Genomic DNA, 17,608 nt, shown 5'->3' with positions numbered 1-17,608 from the left:
TCACATTAGGATGCATCGCTCTCTCCTGAGCGCCCGCTGGAAACGGATGGTGGCATGGACGTGCTTGCAGCGGGCACAACCCATGCTGCGGAGAGCTTCTCCGAACAACAGTAAAACGTGCCAGTTGAACTTGGCAGAGCACTCCACATATCCACACTTCCAGCTTTTTCGGACTAAGTCAGATACGCTGTGTCGGGGGATGACTCGACCTCGCTGTAGATCACGCTTGTTGCCGACTATTAGAATAGGCGTCTCCCCAGTGCCTGTGACTCTGTGGAAAAACACACAGACACAACCACTGTAAATACAGAATCTAAAAACAATTCTACACAAAAGACGGGTCAAATCTTCTTATATTCCACAGACACCATGGAAGAACCACTTTTTGGTTCCCCAAAAAAACTTTTAGTAAAAGGTGTGAAGAACATTTTCCACTACAAAGAACATTTTGTTCAATGTAAAGGTTCGATGGATGGAGGTTCTTTATGGAACTTCACCTTTAGAAAAAAAGGTTCAGTGGGGTTCTAGTACCCTAGGATTCTTGACTCAATTTCAAAGAACTCTTTATGCCAAAACTATTGTCAGCATATACTAAGGACAATGAAAAATTAGTGCTGAAAAGACGTGGATACAGTTATGAGGCTGACCTTATTGCATATGCATTTGTAGGACGCAGTATTTATGGGAGGAGAGTATTTCAATAAATCATGCAACATGTTTAAAGGGATAGTTCACCCAAAAAATGAAAATTTGATGTTTATCTGCTTACCCCCAGCGCATCCAAGATGTAGGTGACTTTGTTTCTTCAGTAGAACACAAATTATGATTTTTAACTCCAACCGCTGACGTCTGTCAGTCAAATAATGGGAGTGAATGGGAACTCGATCAATAAGAGTCGAAAAACCTTCCATAGACAAATCCAAATTAAACACTGCGGCTCGTGACGACACATTAATGTCCTAAGACACGAAACGATCAGTTTGTGTGAGAAACCAAACAGTATTTATATAATTTTTTACCTCTAAAACACCATGTCCAACTGCGTTCAGCAATCGCTTAGTGAGGTCTGATCTTAGTGAGTGTCAGACATCACTGCCGTTGTCAGAGCGCGATCAGACCTTACTAAGCGAGTGCTGAACGCAGTTGGACATAGTGGTGTTTTAGAGGTAAAAAATGATGTAAATACTGTTCGGTTTCTCACACAAACTGATCGTTTCGTGTCTTAGGACATCAATGTGTCGTCACGAGCCGCAGTGTTTAATTTGGATTTGTCTATGGAAGGTTTTTCGACTCTTATTGATCGAGTTCCCATTCACTCCCATTATTTGACTGACAGACGGCAGCGGTTGGAGTTAAAAATCATCATTTGTGTTCTACTGAAGAAACAAAGTCACCTACATCTTGGATGCCCTGGGGGTAAGCAGATAAACATTAAATTTTCATTTTTGGGTGAACTATCCCTTTATGGTAGTCAGTTTACTGGTATTTGCTCCATTATTTAATGCCCAAAAAAGTATGTCTTAATCCATTTTGTACTTGGCATGCTGTGATAGTAGCTACTAGCTGCTAGGATGAGGAAACGCAGATAGAAGGCCATAGAAGGGAGATGTTTTTTCACAGTTACAGGTCACCTGACATACAGTCACATCATTATTCTTTAAAGATAGCGCAGTATCTTTGTACAGAAAGACGAGACAAGGGGTGCTTTTCTTTTGCAAGTCTTTCCTTGTGCCTCAGCTTCACCCCATAGATGCAACGGGAGGATGCATGAAGAGAAAATGAGGACGGAGTAATTGAAGGAAATCTTATTTGTAAATTGGAATATTCTTGATCCCTCGAGCGTCACTTTAAAGCGTCATCAGCTGCACTCGAGCCTCGAGGAGTCTTATTTTATTGAAGTTGGTTGTACCTAGGATATCTAAGTCCACTTAAGGAGGGAAAGCGTTTTCACATTTGGCTCCGGAACTCTGGAATAGCCTTCCTGATAATGTTCAGGGCTCAGACTCGCTCACCCAGTTTAAATCTAGATGAAAGACGCATCTCTTTATCCAAGCATTTATATAATGCATCTCATATCAGATCACTTGCACATGACTATCTTTGCTTAATGTTATGAACAGCAGCTACGCTAATTATTCTCCATTTGCTTTTCTGTTTTATCTCAGGATGCCTGTCCCGAGGTGACTAGAGAGGACATCAGCTTCAGTTTGGATCCAGCCTCTTAAGAAGACCTCAGATGACCAACCTTGGAAGAGATGGCGCCAACTCCTGCAAGGACTTGGCAAGGATCAACATGCACATTCCCAAATTTCTATATATCCTAATTATTGTAAATATGTTATCCATTATTTCCAGGAGCTCAAAGCTTCTACCTTCAGTTAAACTGCTAACGGTGATTGTAAATTAAATTGCCTAAATTATTACATTGTTAGCTAACTGCATGATTATATGTACATTTCTGAAACCACATACATTGAACAATCATCTCCGATACCAGATTCTCTAAATTGTAATGTTGACATGCATTCTCTGTAAAGCTGCTTTGAAACGATATGTGAACGATATCGTGAAAAGCGCTATACAAATAAATGTGAAAAAAATGTGAAAAAAAGAAAAGTTTGACATCTAATGGTAATAGTATATTAATCTATTAACAATCAATAATTAACATAATAGAAACTAATAGTATTAGATGTCTATGCACCGGTGCATCCTCACTCATAGCTCCTCAGGAAGCTTTCTCACTCCTCGTTCCTCACCTCCTCGCGATGCATTTATAGAATTGAAAAGGCATTTATAGAAATAAAATGGCCTTCAAGATTTTCTTTGATCGGTTTCCAGGTCACAGGCTGGAGGATGAAGGAGCGAAGAAATGAGGAAGCATCCATTGGAAAATGACTAATCGCGAGAGTTTTAGTCGCATAACATCGGTTAATGGAAATGCCGTCATTTCGCAAGTTTTTTATTGACATTTAGAAAATATTGCAAAAGTTTTGCGCAAATCTGTAATGGAAACGTGGCTACTGGAGGCCTACACAGATGAGAGATGCTGAAATTGATGCACCTCCTGATTGAAATAACATCACAACATTTATTTCCATCAACAGGTGCATCAATTTTTGGTCAAGATCTTGTATTGACAAAGCAAGAGTCAAGCACTCTGTAAAGTCTACTCCAGCACATCCCAAAGACTTTCAATGAATTTAAGGTCTGGACTCAGAGGTGCTAATTCACTGATGATGGCATGTAGTAGATTGTGTACAACAGGTTTTTGATCATGTTGATAATTTAGAGTCCTTAGAAATTTGCAAATCAACTATGATATAGTAGGCTTTATAGGGTTAATTAACTGGCTACATTTTGTCTGAAACTCAATGCTGACTGAATATCAGCACTCTTGTTTGTGCGATATTGCTTAAATATTAATACAAATATTCATATTAACATGAAATAAAAATAAGTATAAAAAAATCTAAATCATTTATATCAAAATTATATTCAAACACTTGCTTCAATGTTGAAATACAAGCAACATTTCTGAAAAATGTCAAATTTAATTTATTTGATGGCATGTCAATTACAGTGTGACAGGTTAGATGCCATATTCAATTTAACACAGATGAAAACAAGGCTGTGAGGGACAGATGTACAGTCTTTACAATGGCACGCTTAAAGACATAATTTTCGCAACTGAACTTTTAAAACTGTTTCATGGTGTTTTTGTCTATTAATTGTTTTTTTTTCTGGAAAGACGTTTCATCAGCTGAACAATTGGCATGTTGTTAAACAACAGTACAATCCACTGCACTATTCCGTCCCACACAAACCCTTGTTTTCATTCCTGTCAAAAAATAAATAAGGTGGTACCCTGACTAAGGTCTAGTCAGACAAAGGATTTTCGGCCCTTCTGTGTCTATAAGCAGCCTCACATATGTATTGCATGCGCAAACTGCTTCAGCGCAGCTGACAAGCTGTCAGGAGCCTGGCTGCTATCAACCTCTCGTCCGTCTCCAGCAGAGAGCACAGATCCCGGAGAGAAGCTTATGTCTCCTCACTTATCCCTGTTTGAGATGACCTGTGCCTCTCTGACAGCTCTGAAAAAAAGACAAATAGATTTCCAATTGTTTCACTTCACAGAGGCTTTCCACAGCACTGCACCGGACTGATATAAACTGGGAAGGAAAGCCAAAAATAGACCTCTGCTGTGGAAAATACTGCAAATGAACAGCTACAGTTCTGATGTGGATTCATTTCAAAACTTATTCAAAGCTGATCTCAGAAAACACGATGAGTGTCCGTGTACTGATAAGAAGATTGGGTCGTAAACACAATTAGCCCCAAACCTCCTCAGAGCCCTTGCTGTCTGTCACCGGGTGACTCTGGGTCTTGAATTGACAGAAACCACCAGCATTGTCCATCAGTCACCGGTGTGACAGCTCTGGTCTCTGATCCCTGACAGCAGAGTCCCTCTGCAAACAGAATTCATTTATTACCGCATTCATTCATCATTCATCATTCACTAACTCAATCTAATCTCGGATTCATTCATTTAGTCATTAATATTTAGGAGTTTTGACTGTCAGTCTGGATTGCTTTGCAGCCTACATCAATTTATCCCTTAAATCCGACATGTGTTGTGCTTCTCGGACATGATCTAACTTAAAGGCAGGGACTATAACATTAACTGCCATTGGGGACTAACATACGGAGGCAGTCTTCCACTACAGGATAAAAAATAAAGGTAACTAGGACTTTTTTTATCTCACAGTTTCACTTATTCTCACAATGGCACTCATATACAAAAATTGATATCTTACATTTCTGAGAAATAAAATCTGAATTAAAGTCACAATCGGGAGTACGAATTATGAATTTGCAAGATATATAAAAATCACAATTGTAGGTCAGAATTGCCAGATGCTGAATGTACTGGGGAAATGAGCTCTGTTGATGATAGTGATGATGGGAAAAAGCATCTGCTCAAATTGAACCCTTCCAAGTTCCAAAACGTAGCGAAATATGCTTTATTTTATTCATTTGTAATTGTTAATAAAATATCAGGAGAGATTTACACTATTGCAGCAGTTAGAGATCCATCCATGTTAGATATAGATCTCAGTAATGTAATAATGATTGACGAAACATTCATGCATTTAAAGGAGACCTATTAAAGCCACAATATGTACATGTTCACCGTTAGAGGTTGCTTATTCAAAACAAAGACGTAGCTTGACGATGCCTTCATGTCTACAGCCAGAGGAAAAGAATTGGGACGGGACTCGGGCAGAAATCATGTTCATGGATGAGATTATTAACGTCACTGTAGTATGAAGCAGAGCAGAAACGAGGCTGCTGGAGCGATTGCTAATGAGAGACGAGTGTGACACACGGCTCGAGAGCAGCGGAACTTTTATTATAACACAGTCGCCGCTTCCGCTTCTTCCGGTCAAGCGCATGGCGTACAGTCCGTGTCCTGGTAAAAATTGCGTATTTCTCTGCATTTATTTCTTGGAAACATTTGGGATAATGCAAGTACACAAGTCAACTAAATATATAACATTGTTCCAGTGTTTTTTTTATTTTTTTAATCCAAAAATTTTATATAGTGTGCCATTTAAGCCCATTTTTTCAAGATGTAATATAAGTCTCAGATATCCCCTGAATGTGTCTGTGAAGTTTCTGCTCAAAATACCCTACAGATCATTTATTATACTATACTGTAAATACCAGTTTTTGAGGGGAAGGAAAAACATGCTGTTATTGTGCATGTATCTTTAAATGCAAATGAGCTGCGGCTCCCCGCCCCTCCATCCAGAAGAGGAAGCTCGTGCCTCGGATATTCATTTGTTTTTGATATCATCTCTATCACAATCACGCAGTTCTTCATCGTCATGAAAGTTTATTATGTGCATGCATTTTAAAGCCATATCAGACTAAACTTCTGATATATGGTTTTCTGAGCGCACGCACCCGAAGCACACGCACAGAAAGCTGGATGTCAGATGGCGCGTCCTGTGAGTGTTAAATTAAGTTCTCTTTGATGTCTTTTTGCACTTAAATTGTCAAATACACACAAGGTTCACATAAACAGTTGATTAAGTCTGAACGTAAAAATCAGGGAAAGAAATCACATGTGTATATTAGATCTGTGTATTAAAGTGACAGCAGCGTAATATACAGTACCTACTGCTGTATATGCTGTTAATATGAACCAAACAACAAAAGAAAAACTGAAAATCACTAACTGCTCTTAACTGAATAACTATACTATATTTCTTACTTGAATGCTGCTGATAAATGATCTAGTGAGGAGATAAACATGGAGGACTGTGTACAGCTCACTCAAGGGAGGAGCTAAGTTAATAGGGCAGAGTCTGTCAGCAGTCGTGGGCGGGGCCTAAGCAATGCGACATCACATTACTAGAATCTGCAAACGGCTTGTTCTGAGACACTGCTTATGATTTATGGGGATTAAAAAAAGAAGAGTGGATGGATTTTTACCATTGTACGGTGGTTGTGTACACACACTGCCAACAAACATTTATGTTCAAACACCATGTAAAAGTGAATTTTGCATAATAGGTCCCCTTTTAATAAAATGCTGTCTACTGAACATTTTGGATAGCTACTGTACATGGACACTATTAAGAACATTAACAGAGCTTCATACAAACTTCAACTGTTAGACTATCAAGTGGCTATTGTTTTACCAAAGATTAATTTACTGTCTCTCTTTTAATTCTTCACTCTAACAGGCTCTGTCTTATTACAGGAACGATTGACAGCGAGCGCTCTCACTTCTGTTGGTTATAAGCAGATCAGATCAGTGAATCAAACCGGCTCATCCTCTTCCTATTGTGTGGTAGAGGCTGTGAGGCAGTGTCGGGCCAAGGTGACTTAATTGTGTTCTGCCTGGATCAATAAAACATGAATGTTTGTCACCGGAACTGCCTGTCTCACTGCTCAGGCCTTGACGCAAGTAAAGCATGACAGCTGACGCCATTGATTACGTTAAATCTGCCTGTGAGTGACAGGCTCACCACTGACGCCCACACTGACCAATTTTAGCCAATCGGTGACTGAAATGAATTTAAATAATGACGGAGCATCACTGTCACTGTGTGCATTACACTGATACACTTGTTCTTTAGCAACTCACACATATCTGTACACCTTTTTTCTGACATATTATTGAAAAATAATTTTTCTCATTTTAAGCATTAATCTAACAAAACCTTAATTGCGTGAGAAAAATAAATGTATTAAAGATCAATATTATATTATATTATATTATATTATATTATATTATATTATATTATATTATATTATATTATATTATATTATATTATATTATATTATGTCAAGTAAAATTTATTTATGTAGCGCTTTTCACAATACACATTGATTTAAAGCAGCTTTACAGAAAATCATGATGTTAATGCTTATAATATCTTAATATCTTCATGTCTTATAGTCACATTTTGTATATTATAGCTAGGTGATAATATAGTTTACATTTTGTGACAATACAAGTAATTAAAGAGTTGAGATGTGCTTTATAATATATATATATATATATAGGCCGATATATATATATATATATATATATATATATATATATATATATATATATCGGCCTACATGTATGAATTTAGACATACTTTATACAAAGAGCTGGGTGATAATATAGTTACATTTTGTAATGAAATAAAAAGATCAGTAAGTTGAGATTTGCTATATGGTATATATTACCAAAGTAATTTTTCATGAGCGTACTGTATAGTGCCTACGGTTGCCAGATTTTCACAACAAAACCCGCCTTCAAAAAAACTGCTCCTCAAAATTAGCCCAAAACTAGCCTAATCACATTTCAGGGGGGTCACACGGTAAAAATTTGCATTTCAGGGACTAAATATTGCATTATTTTGAGTCGATTCAACCCCGCGGACATAAAAAACAACCCGCGGCAACCGTATAAAAGTATCCCAATTTCGCAGGAAAACCACAGACTCGGCAAAACTGATAGAGCTGTGCAATAATACAGTTTTGCATTTTGCGACAATATAAACATTGCATTAATATACAAAGTAATGTTTTTTCATGTTTTAATGATGTTTTGTGATATTTTTACTGAATAATGCTGATTATGAAAATGGTTTATTATTTAAAGGGGTCCTTGATTATGATTTCACTTTTTTAACTTTAGTTAGTGTGTAATGTTGCTGTTTGAGCATAAACAACATCTGCAAACTCACGACGCTCAAAGTTCAATGCAAAGGGAGATATTTTCTTTTACAGAAATCGCCGTTTAAGGACAACAACAAATGGCTGGTAGGAACAAGCTTCTTTCCGGGTTGGTGACATCACAAACCCCAAAATTTAAGTAAACCCTGTCCCCTAGAACACACAACAAAAGGGTGTGAGGCCATGTTGGGCTGCTTTAGAGAAGAGGAAAAGTTGTTGTAGTAGAGTGATGTGCCATACCGTCATTTTGCGCTGGACTGCTTCACAAACAAGGGTCAATTCAATGCTGGATTTGCACAAAATATTAACTTCTTCCTGAGTCTCTCCATCAGTGTCCGACTCCAGTTTGAACAATGTAAGGCTGAACACCGTTTCTGACAATCATCATTTTAGCTGCGTGAGATTCTAGAGCCTTGTTGTTGTTGAGCAGTCGAAGCGTGAGCTGTTAAAACTCCACCCTCTTCTGGAAATGGGCCGGGAGCAGCAGCTCATTTGCATTTAAAGGGACAAACACAAAAACGGTGTGTTTTTGCTCACACCCAAATAGGGGCAAATTTGACAAGCTATAATAAATGATCTGTGGGGTGTTTTGAGCTGAAACTTCACAGACACATTCTGGGGACACCAGAGACTTATATTACATCTTGTGAAAAGGGGCATAATGCCCTTTAACTAATTTATTAGTTCATTTACTCTTATAAATATACTATTTGGTCTTGGATGGTTCAAGACACTGTGAGACAAATTGGCAACATTTCATTTGCACAACTGCAAGATATGCACAGAGGCGTGGTATACTGAATATAAAACACTAAGTTATTTCATCAGAGCTAGAAAAAAAGAGTGTTTGTTTACACAATAATGTGATAATGAATTCAAGCAGCACCTCGCTAAAAGTGCTGACATATGGATATCAAGTCAAACAGGGAATGATATCAAAGAGATATCAAAGAAGCTTTAAAACACAGCCCAAACAACCACAATTAGGCATCATCATCAAACCTGCTCGAGGTACAAAGCAAAAAGTATCTGAGGCTTTCGAATTGACATTTGATGATGACCTTTGCAATCAGCAGAGGAGAAGTCATTTCTTTTGATTTGGATCCAAACGATGAAGAAATGACCCAGTGTGCTGGCAGCCCTTGATTACAGAAGGGTCTCGCCTTTTGAGCGTAATTACACAAACCATCAAAGATGAGAAACATGCAGGAGATAAAGCAGCGCAGAAAAAAAAACAGGAAATAGAAAAAAAATAAAGAGATGACAAAAGCATATCAGGAAGAGAAAAGGGTACAAAGATGTAAATAAGTAGTGCAAAAAGTAAATATTCCATCACGTACCTGGTCTCTAGAATCTGCTGCCGCATGGTCTTGACATACTCGAAGCTGTCGAAACAGCAGATGTCATAAACCAGAATGTAGACATGAGCGCTCCGAATGCCTCGACAGCAAACATCTGACCATTCCTGCGCAGACATAGAGCATATTATCATGCAACACAAGATCTTGAAACACATCCAAAGTTCAGTTTACCCAATAAAGCCTATTGTGTCATATTTGATACGCAAAACTTCTAAGACCTCTAAATTATAAGCATGATCAAACCTTTGCTTAAAAATTCTGTTATACACAATCAACTACATTCTGTCATTTGACTAATAGTTCATTTTTTTTTAGCAAGTAAAAGGCCTTTTAGTTTAATTCTAAAAACATCCCCCTTCAGGTCCTGGTACATGCTTTTTTTCACTGTGAAGACTTTACTGATTTTTATAAAGTAAACTAGACCCACTTTATATTAGGTACTATTAACTACTATGTACTTACATCAAAAATAAGTACATTGTACTTATTGGGTTCATATTGAATTGCAAAACACTTTTGCTGCTTTTGAGGTGGATACAGGTAAGGTTAGGGACAGGTTTGGTGGTATGGGTAGGTTTAAGGGTAGGTTTAGGTGTAAGGATGGGACACCAGTGTAATTATAGATGTAATTACATAAATTAATTTAAAATTTTAAAATATAAGTACAATGTAAAAACATGTAGGTACACAATAAGTGCATTGTATCAAATGATTAATTAACCAGTAAACTTAAGAATTACTTTTATATTGTTTGTATAAGATGAAAACTTACTGAACTTAAGCAATTTACTTAAAGGTGCCCTAGAATTAAAAATTGAATTTATCTTGGCATAGTTAAATAATAAGAGTTCAGTACATGGAAATGACATACAGTGAGTCTCAAACTCCATTTTTTCCTCCTTCTTATATAAATCTAATTTGTTTAAAAGACCTCCGAAGAACAGGCGAATCTCAACATAACACCGACTGTTACGTAACAGCCCGATCATTAATATGTACGCCCCCAATATTTGTGTGTAAGGTTAGCTTTAGCCACGGAGCACTATCAAACTCATTCAGAATCAAATGTAAACATCCAAATAAATACCATACTTACGCGATTAGACATGACGAATACTTTGTAAAGATCCATTTTGAGGGTTATATTAGCTGTGTGAACTTTGTTTATACTGTTTAAGGCAAGCGCGAGCTCCGTGGATGGGAAGCGTGAGCATTTAAAGGGGCCGCAGCCTAAATCGGCGCATATTTAATGATGGCCCAAAATAGGCAGTTAAAAAAATATATTAAAAAAAAAATCTATGGGGTATTTTGAGCTGAAACTTCACAGACACATTCAGGGGACACCTTAGACTTATATTACATCTTTTAAAAAGACGTTCTACAGCACCTTTAAGTTTACTTGAATATTCATTCATAATTTTTTTAGAAAATTATGTTCAAACGCATCAAATATGATACATCAGGCCTTTATCTCTCAATTATCATAATGCACTGCATTATGAGACTGTCTTCCAAAAAAAACCCCCAACCCTTTAGGTTTTTTTTCAAGCAACTTATTACGACCTATATTTACGTTTTAAAGTCATGCACCCTCTAGCTCATGCAAAAATAATGACAGTGTTGTGTTACGTCTGTCGTTATGAAATGACGTATGACTGTCGTTATCAATCAAAATGCGTGTTCATTTAAATGCAATGTGTGGACTTTTTACACCATTTGTCCTATTTCCATTTAGCAAAACTCATTTTTTTATTTACGACTACACCCACCCGACCCCTAAACCTACCCTTAGTGATTTATAGTGCATATACATTTTATGAGCATATCCGTTCCCTGGGATCGAACCCACGATCACATGATCACATGATTGCATATTGTTATTGCAATGCTCTGCCAATTGAGCTATGCGAAATCCGAAATATGACGCAGATAAAAGGGAACAATGCATTAAAATGAAAGTGTCCTTTTGCCTTTAGTAAACGCTCCTATGGGTCGTATTTCAGGGAGGTGACAAACAACCTATATGGTTGCATTGCTTGGAGAAAATGTTGGGCATTATACATTTTGTCCCTGGCAATATAAATCATAAAAATCATAAAGAGCGAGAATTGATATTCATATGCATTTTATGTCATAAAGAACTCATTGATTTACATCATTCTAATACAGAATTGCATCTTACATTTGAACCATATAAATATCAGCAACTGCACAAAATTGCATATTTCTGCGTAGTTTTATAAAATTGAGCATTTTTTTCCCTCCTCAAGTATGAGCTCCATATTCTCACAATATATGAGTCATAAAAGCCTGATGTATTAAATATGATACTCAACAAAAGGAACACATATATGCAGACTTTAAGAAAAAAATCAATAAACTGTTCCATTTAAAAAATAAAATCTGACCTTAATTTCATATTTCAGGCTTTAAATGGTTAATACAAGTGCTCATCTACAGTAATAACACTAAGCATAAACAAAACACTTTCACTCCTGAACCTTGAGATTTATATTACTCATGTTCAGATGATTCATTCTGAACTGATTAATATGTGCTAGTTATAACTGAAGGAGATAGGAGTGTAAAACAGGTAATGCAGAAACACGAGAGATGATAAGCTGTGAGCCATGTGAAGAAGGATAGAAGGCACTCTGATGGCACATTCAGCACTTCACAATTAAATGATGTTTTAACAGAAGGTGCTTTTTCAGATCAAATCTGTTACTGAGGTTAGTCAGGATTTGTGGAGAAATGCTAGCTTTTACAAGTGAAGAAAGAAAAACAGTCATCTAAGTCACCTTGCTACTGATAGTTCAAGCTAACCGCTAGCTCTCTGACTGGAAACTCCAATTGAGAATATAATTATAAATGTAAAAGTTATGAAAGAATCCTCTCGTCCTATTGTTCCTAATTAAAGCGCTGAATCATTATGACAGCACTGAGAAAGAAAAGTGAGCTTAGACAAAAGGCCTCGCTGCTCAAGTGGCTCTTTTATCCTTTCAAGCTGTCTGAAATCACAAGTGTTACACAGAACCATGAGCTCTAAGGCTACTGGTTCATTATAAACCGTTCTGCAATACTAACGCTCTCGCTGTGCATAAACTCTGAGAGCCCATGTTAAAACACTGAAAACATTCTGCTTAATTGGCCCTTCATAAACCTCTGTCGCCGTCGCACACTGTTGCTGATCTGAATATCTCATAATTGTATGCCATGTGATTTTTATATAATGAAGATTTTAAAAAATTGCATGGATATTACACAAATGTATGAGTAAATGAAGTGTTTCATTGCAACACCTTTATCTGTCCCCTTGTTTTAAAATTAAATACAGTGTTTACATGATAAAAATGCTTTCCTGTAGCTCAGTGGTTAGAGCATGGCACTAGCAATACTAACGTCATGGGTTCGATCCCAGGGATTGCTCATACTCGGATACAAATGTATAGTATAATGCAATGCAAGTCGCTTTGGATAAAAGCGTCTGCCAAATGCGTAAAAAATGTAAAAATGTCCAAGACTATACAAATTATACTTAAAGGCACATGCTTACAGGTCAACTAAATGTTGAAAAGTCTAATTTTGATAGAGACTACGCTACATAAAAAATGTGAAAACTTCATTGTCACTACTGTTATCTGAATCAATACCTACTGTAAATGTAAAGGTAGAAACACACGTGACTTCCATACACTTACATTAGAAAACTTGTCACATACATATGGCAGCAACAGATACCAAAATAGGACTGGTCACAAACATTAAGGCGTTCTTAAGGGTCAAATTAAATTATTGTAACGCCTGGTTAGATCTATTTACCAGCATAACTTTTATAAACAAAACAAGAAAGAGTAATCCAACACAAGAAACAACATAATGAAACACCAGACAAAGAGTGAATTAAACTAAAAGCGCATTATATACACAACTAACCAAAGATTAAAATGAGGAACAGGTGTGTGAAATCAATGAAACAAGGAGTAACCATGACAACCAATGATAAACATGCTAGAAACCATAACAACAGAAAGAAAACAGTTGAAGCATCCTCTCGTTTCTATGCCTAGAGGAGCATTTTAAAAATGTATAGCGCAGGAGACATAACAGAGCTCTCTAACAGAGTTGTGTTTTAAATAAAATATAAAACAGACATAACTATCAAATTTGTCTCTTCACCTAAGATTCATTAAGAGACACAAATATATATTTTAAGCACATGCATTTAGTGAGTGTATAGAGTAAGTCTATGCACATACTGTAAAAAATGTTTTATCCTGACATGCAGGGAAAAAACAAAACTGTCTGTAGCCACAATAACTTTTTTAAAACAAGGGAACAAATCTTTTGTCATTTTTAGGCCAGATCAGGTAAAAATAGATCCTTACAATAACAGCTACATTACCATCTTTAACAGATTACTGCACCTCTAGAGAAACACAGGTCATTTTCTCAGGGTCTTTTCTCTCAGACTTCAAAAGATCTCATTAATGATTTCCTAAGCCTATGGGTGGGTTCATTCGGGTACAAGGCCGAAGAACTTAATAGGGAAGCTAGAGACATGTCTCTAGCAATAATTTTGATCAAACAATTAAAATATATTTATATGTATGTAACCACTGTTGTTGTAATTTTGGATGCATTTGAAATGCGTCATAACCTTGACATTCCCAGAGAAGTCAAAGTAAATATGTCAAAGAAAACTGCACTCTTGCAAGGATGTGCATTTAGTACATGGATGGAGCAAACTAAGTGTTTGAAACAGCCTACATTCACCCTCTTTAACTTAATGCTGTTAATGTACTAAAAACATATTTAAATCAGTTCATGTGAGTACAGTGGTTCAATATTAATATTATAAAGCGACGAGAATATTTTTGGTGCGCCAAAAAACCCCCCAAAATAACGACTTTCAAAACACTGCTTCATGTAGCTTCGGAGCGTTATGAATCTTTTGTGTCGAATCATGATTCGGATCGCATGTCACACCACCAAACTGCTGACATCACGTGACTTTGGCGCTCCGAACAGCAGATTGGATACACTGATTCATAAAACGCCGATGCTTCCTGAAGCAGTGTTTTGAAGTCGGTTATCACTATATAAGTCGTTATTTTGGGGGTTTTTTGGTGCACCAAAAATATTCTCATCGCTTTATAATATTAATATTGAACCACTGTGCTCACATGAACTGATTTATATATGTTTTTAGTATCTTTATGGATCTTGAGAGAGGAAATGTCATTGCTCCCTATGCAGGCCTCACTGAGCCATTGGATTTCAACAAAAATATCTTAAGGGTCTTAAGGGTGTGGAACGGCATGAGGGTGAGTAATAAATGACATTATTTTCATTTTTGGGTGAAATAACCCTTTAATGCAAATTACACAGTATTAGGGCCAGAGTGCTCTTGGTGACTATGTTACTTTATTTTAATATCATAAATGAGATAAGCATTGATATTTCTGAAAGAAAATGTGACCAGGAATCTACTGTTGAGTTAGAAACAAGCACAGCTTTCACATTCATCTGATTGAGCGATACAGAGCACACTTTTATTTTAGTGTTGTTTTAAATTTTGTAGATATTTGAGCTAACAGTTTGCTTTGTACATTCAGTTTAATGGATCTTGAGAGAGGAAATGTCTTTGCTGGCTATGCAGGTCTCACGGAGCCATCGGATTTCAACAAAAATATCTTAATTTGTGTTCCGAAGATTAACGAAGGTCTTACGGGTGTGGAACGGCAGAACTTTTGGGTGAACTAACCCTTTAACTGAAGTCACTATAGACTAAAAACCAAAATGTCAATCATGAATAAAGTTTTTTCTTCACTGCTTTTATGTTCCCACCAGTGTCACAATCAAAGCTCCGCCCTTGTTTGGGTACCTCAAATGTGCTTTCTCTAAATGTGCTGAACTTTGTCCTGACACAAGGTCAGGTCCGAGTCATATTATTAGACTCCGTACAGTGTAGCGGTATGTTCCCGTACCTGCAGAGAGCTGCCAGGAAAGCTGCTGATGGCTGGATAATCTGTGATCTGAAGGTCATGCACATGACCATTGAGCACTGCGGCAGAGAGATGCACCCGCCGTGTCTTACTGGACACCGCCACATCACTGTAGTCATCGTGAAGAAAGCGCTTCACAATGGCCGTCTTGCCCACCCCCTGAGCTCCCAGCACCGCGATCCGGAACGAAGGGGGCATCGCCCTGTTTCCGCCTCGCCCCCGGTGGGCCGCCCCACCCTCCCTGCTCTCGCAAACAGCTGGCCAATGCATTCAGAGTGGCACATGGGCAGCACATAGTCCTGACTCAAGCACAGAAAGCAGCGGTGGCCACAGCACAGTCCCATTCATAAGCCAGCAGGACCTGCAGAAAGAGAGAAGTGAAACAGGAGAGAGATGAAACTGCCAATCAAGAGCCCAACTCAGCTAAAAAGAGAAAATTTGACATGACTCCACATAAACTGACACATAAAAAGATAAAATAAACATAATATTAATAATAATAAATAATGAAAAATAACAAAATTCAAAACAAAATCGTGCACATCATTTAATTCCACCTGTGCACTTGGCAAATCTGTATTTTTGTACTAATCTAAGCATCTATTATGGATATATATCATAGTCTGTTAATTCCATCATATATCACAATGTTCTCATGATATAAAGCACTTAAATGGGGTCAGGATGATTTAAATGGAGCAAAGATATTAATAGAAATTGCCACACATAGGCAAACGACACAGGCAGCAGCACCTGTGTGTGAGCTATTCTTATAGAGCTGCTGCAGGGGGCAGGATGCATGATGCTGAGAGTTTATTTACTATCAGTCTTCTCAGTTTCAGTCTATCAAGCGATAATAATACGACACAATGCTTATGTAATGTATCCTCTGCATCCTATAGAATAAAGACGCATACTTGTTCATTTACTTTTATATAAGCGCCAAATTCCTTTGTAAATGCCCTACCCGTACCACATTTATATATCTAGAACGGATGACAGTTTATCCTTCTCATAAAGCTTTTCAGATTTGAAGCGCGCGACTGTCGGTGCGAGCGTATCGCGCGCACAGCAGCAATGACTTACCTTATGAGCAGGTGAGAAGTTGCATTCTTCGCGAGGTTCGGGCTGCTGAACACCTGCGCGATCTTTCCCGTCGAGTTCCCACTCTCTGGTCGCATTCAGGTGCAGAAGTAACCCTCAAACTGTCCTGGAGGAATATCCTGCTCTTCTCACGTCATGTAGACCTCGCGCACAGCACGGCGCGCGCATGTTCGACCGTGTTAACAGACAGATAAATCAACGCTTGCGCGTAAAATCAGAGTGGTGGACCGCGCAGCGCCCTCGCGCCTCACCGGGTCAGCGTCACAGGTTAATTGAATTGGGAAAAAAAAGCTGAGAGCTCTGCTTTGTCTATGGCAAGCCTTTTTAACATTTATTCCTTAAAATAGATTTATGTGTTACTAATGCTTATTTTTTATTTACTAGTGAGTTATCCAATAGTGACTATATTTCATTTTGAAGTATTCATTAGATACTAGAAGCTATTCTAAAACTAGAACTGATTCAATAAATATATCTAGTATTACTATTAATAAGATACTAGTAGTTATTCCTTTGCCATTCTATTGAGTTTTGTAGTTCAGATCAACTATTTACTAACTAGCATTTATTGTAATTCCACACTAATTATTTGGTACTAGAACCTATTTCTTAGTCACTTCTAAGTGTCTCTAAAAATAGTACTCTTCATTCCAGATCAAATTTTTACAGAAGAGGATTAGGGCCAAGCAATAATAAAAAAATAAAACCATCTCGAGATTGAAGTTGTTAAATTTAGAGAAAAAACGCGTTAAATTTCGAGAAAAAAGTCGAGATAAAATGTTGAGAATAAAGTAATTAAATTACGAGAATAAAGTCATTAAATTACGAGAACAAATTTGTTAAATTATGAGAAAAATGTCATTAAATTTTGAGAAAAAAGTCGAGATAAAA

The 17,608-nt window shown here is 37.3% G+C and overlaps 1 protein-coding gene across 1 annotated transcript; it reads right to left on the bottom strand.

Annotated features, from left to right (window-relative positions):
* LOC137034807 (ras-like protein family member 10B) lies at positions 1-16,887 on the bottom strand. Its single transcript, XM_067407998.1, has 4 exons — positions 16,700-16,887; positions 15,596-15,974; positions 9,585-9,709; positions 1-271 (listed from the first exon to the last, which is right to left on the bottom strand). Exons 2-4 carry the CDS (start codon positions 15,881-15,883, stop codon positions 1-3), a joined length of 684 nt encoding a protein of 227 aa, XP_067264099.1. The 5' UTR covers positions 15,884-15,974; positions 16,700-16,887.
* Positions 16,888-17,608: the final 721 nt, after the last annotated feature.

The sequence above is a fragment of the Chanodichthys erythropterus genome, chromosome 13 (genome assembly GCF_024489055.1).
Source record: "Chanodichthys erythropterus isolate Z2021 chromosome 13, ASM2448905v1, whole genome shotgun sequence".
NCBI lineage: Eukaryota > Metazoa > Chordata > Actinopteri > Cypriniformes > Xenocyprididae > Chanodichthys > Chanodichthys erythropterus.
The sequence above is the reverse complement of the archived record's forward strand: the minus strand, read 5'-3'. Positions and strand labels throughout refer to the sequence as shown.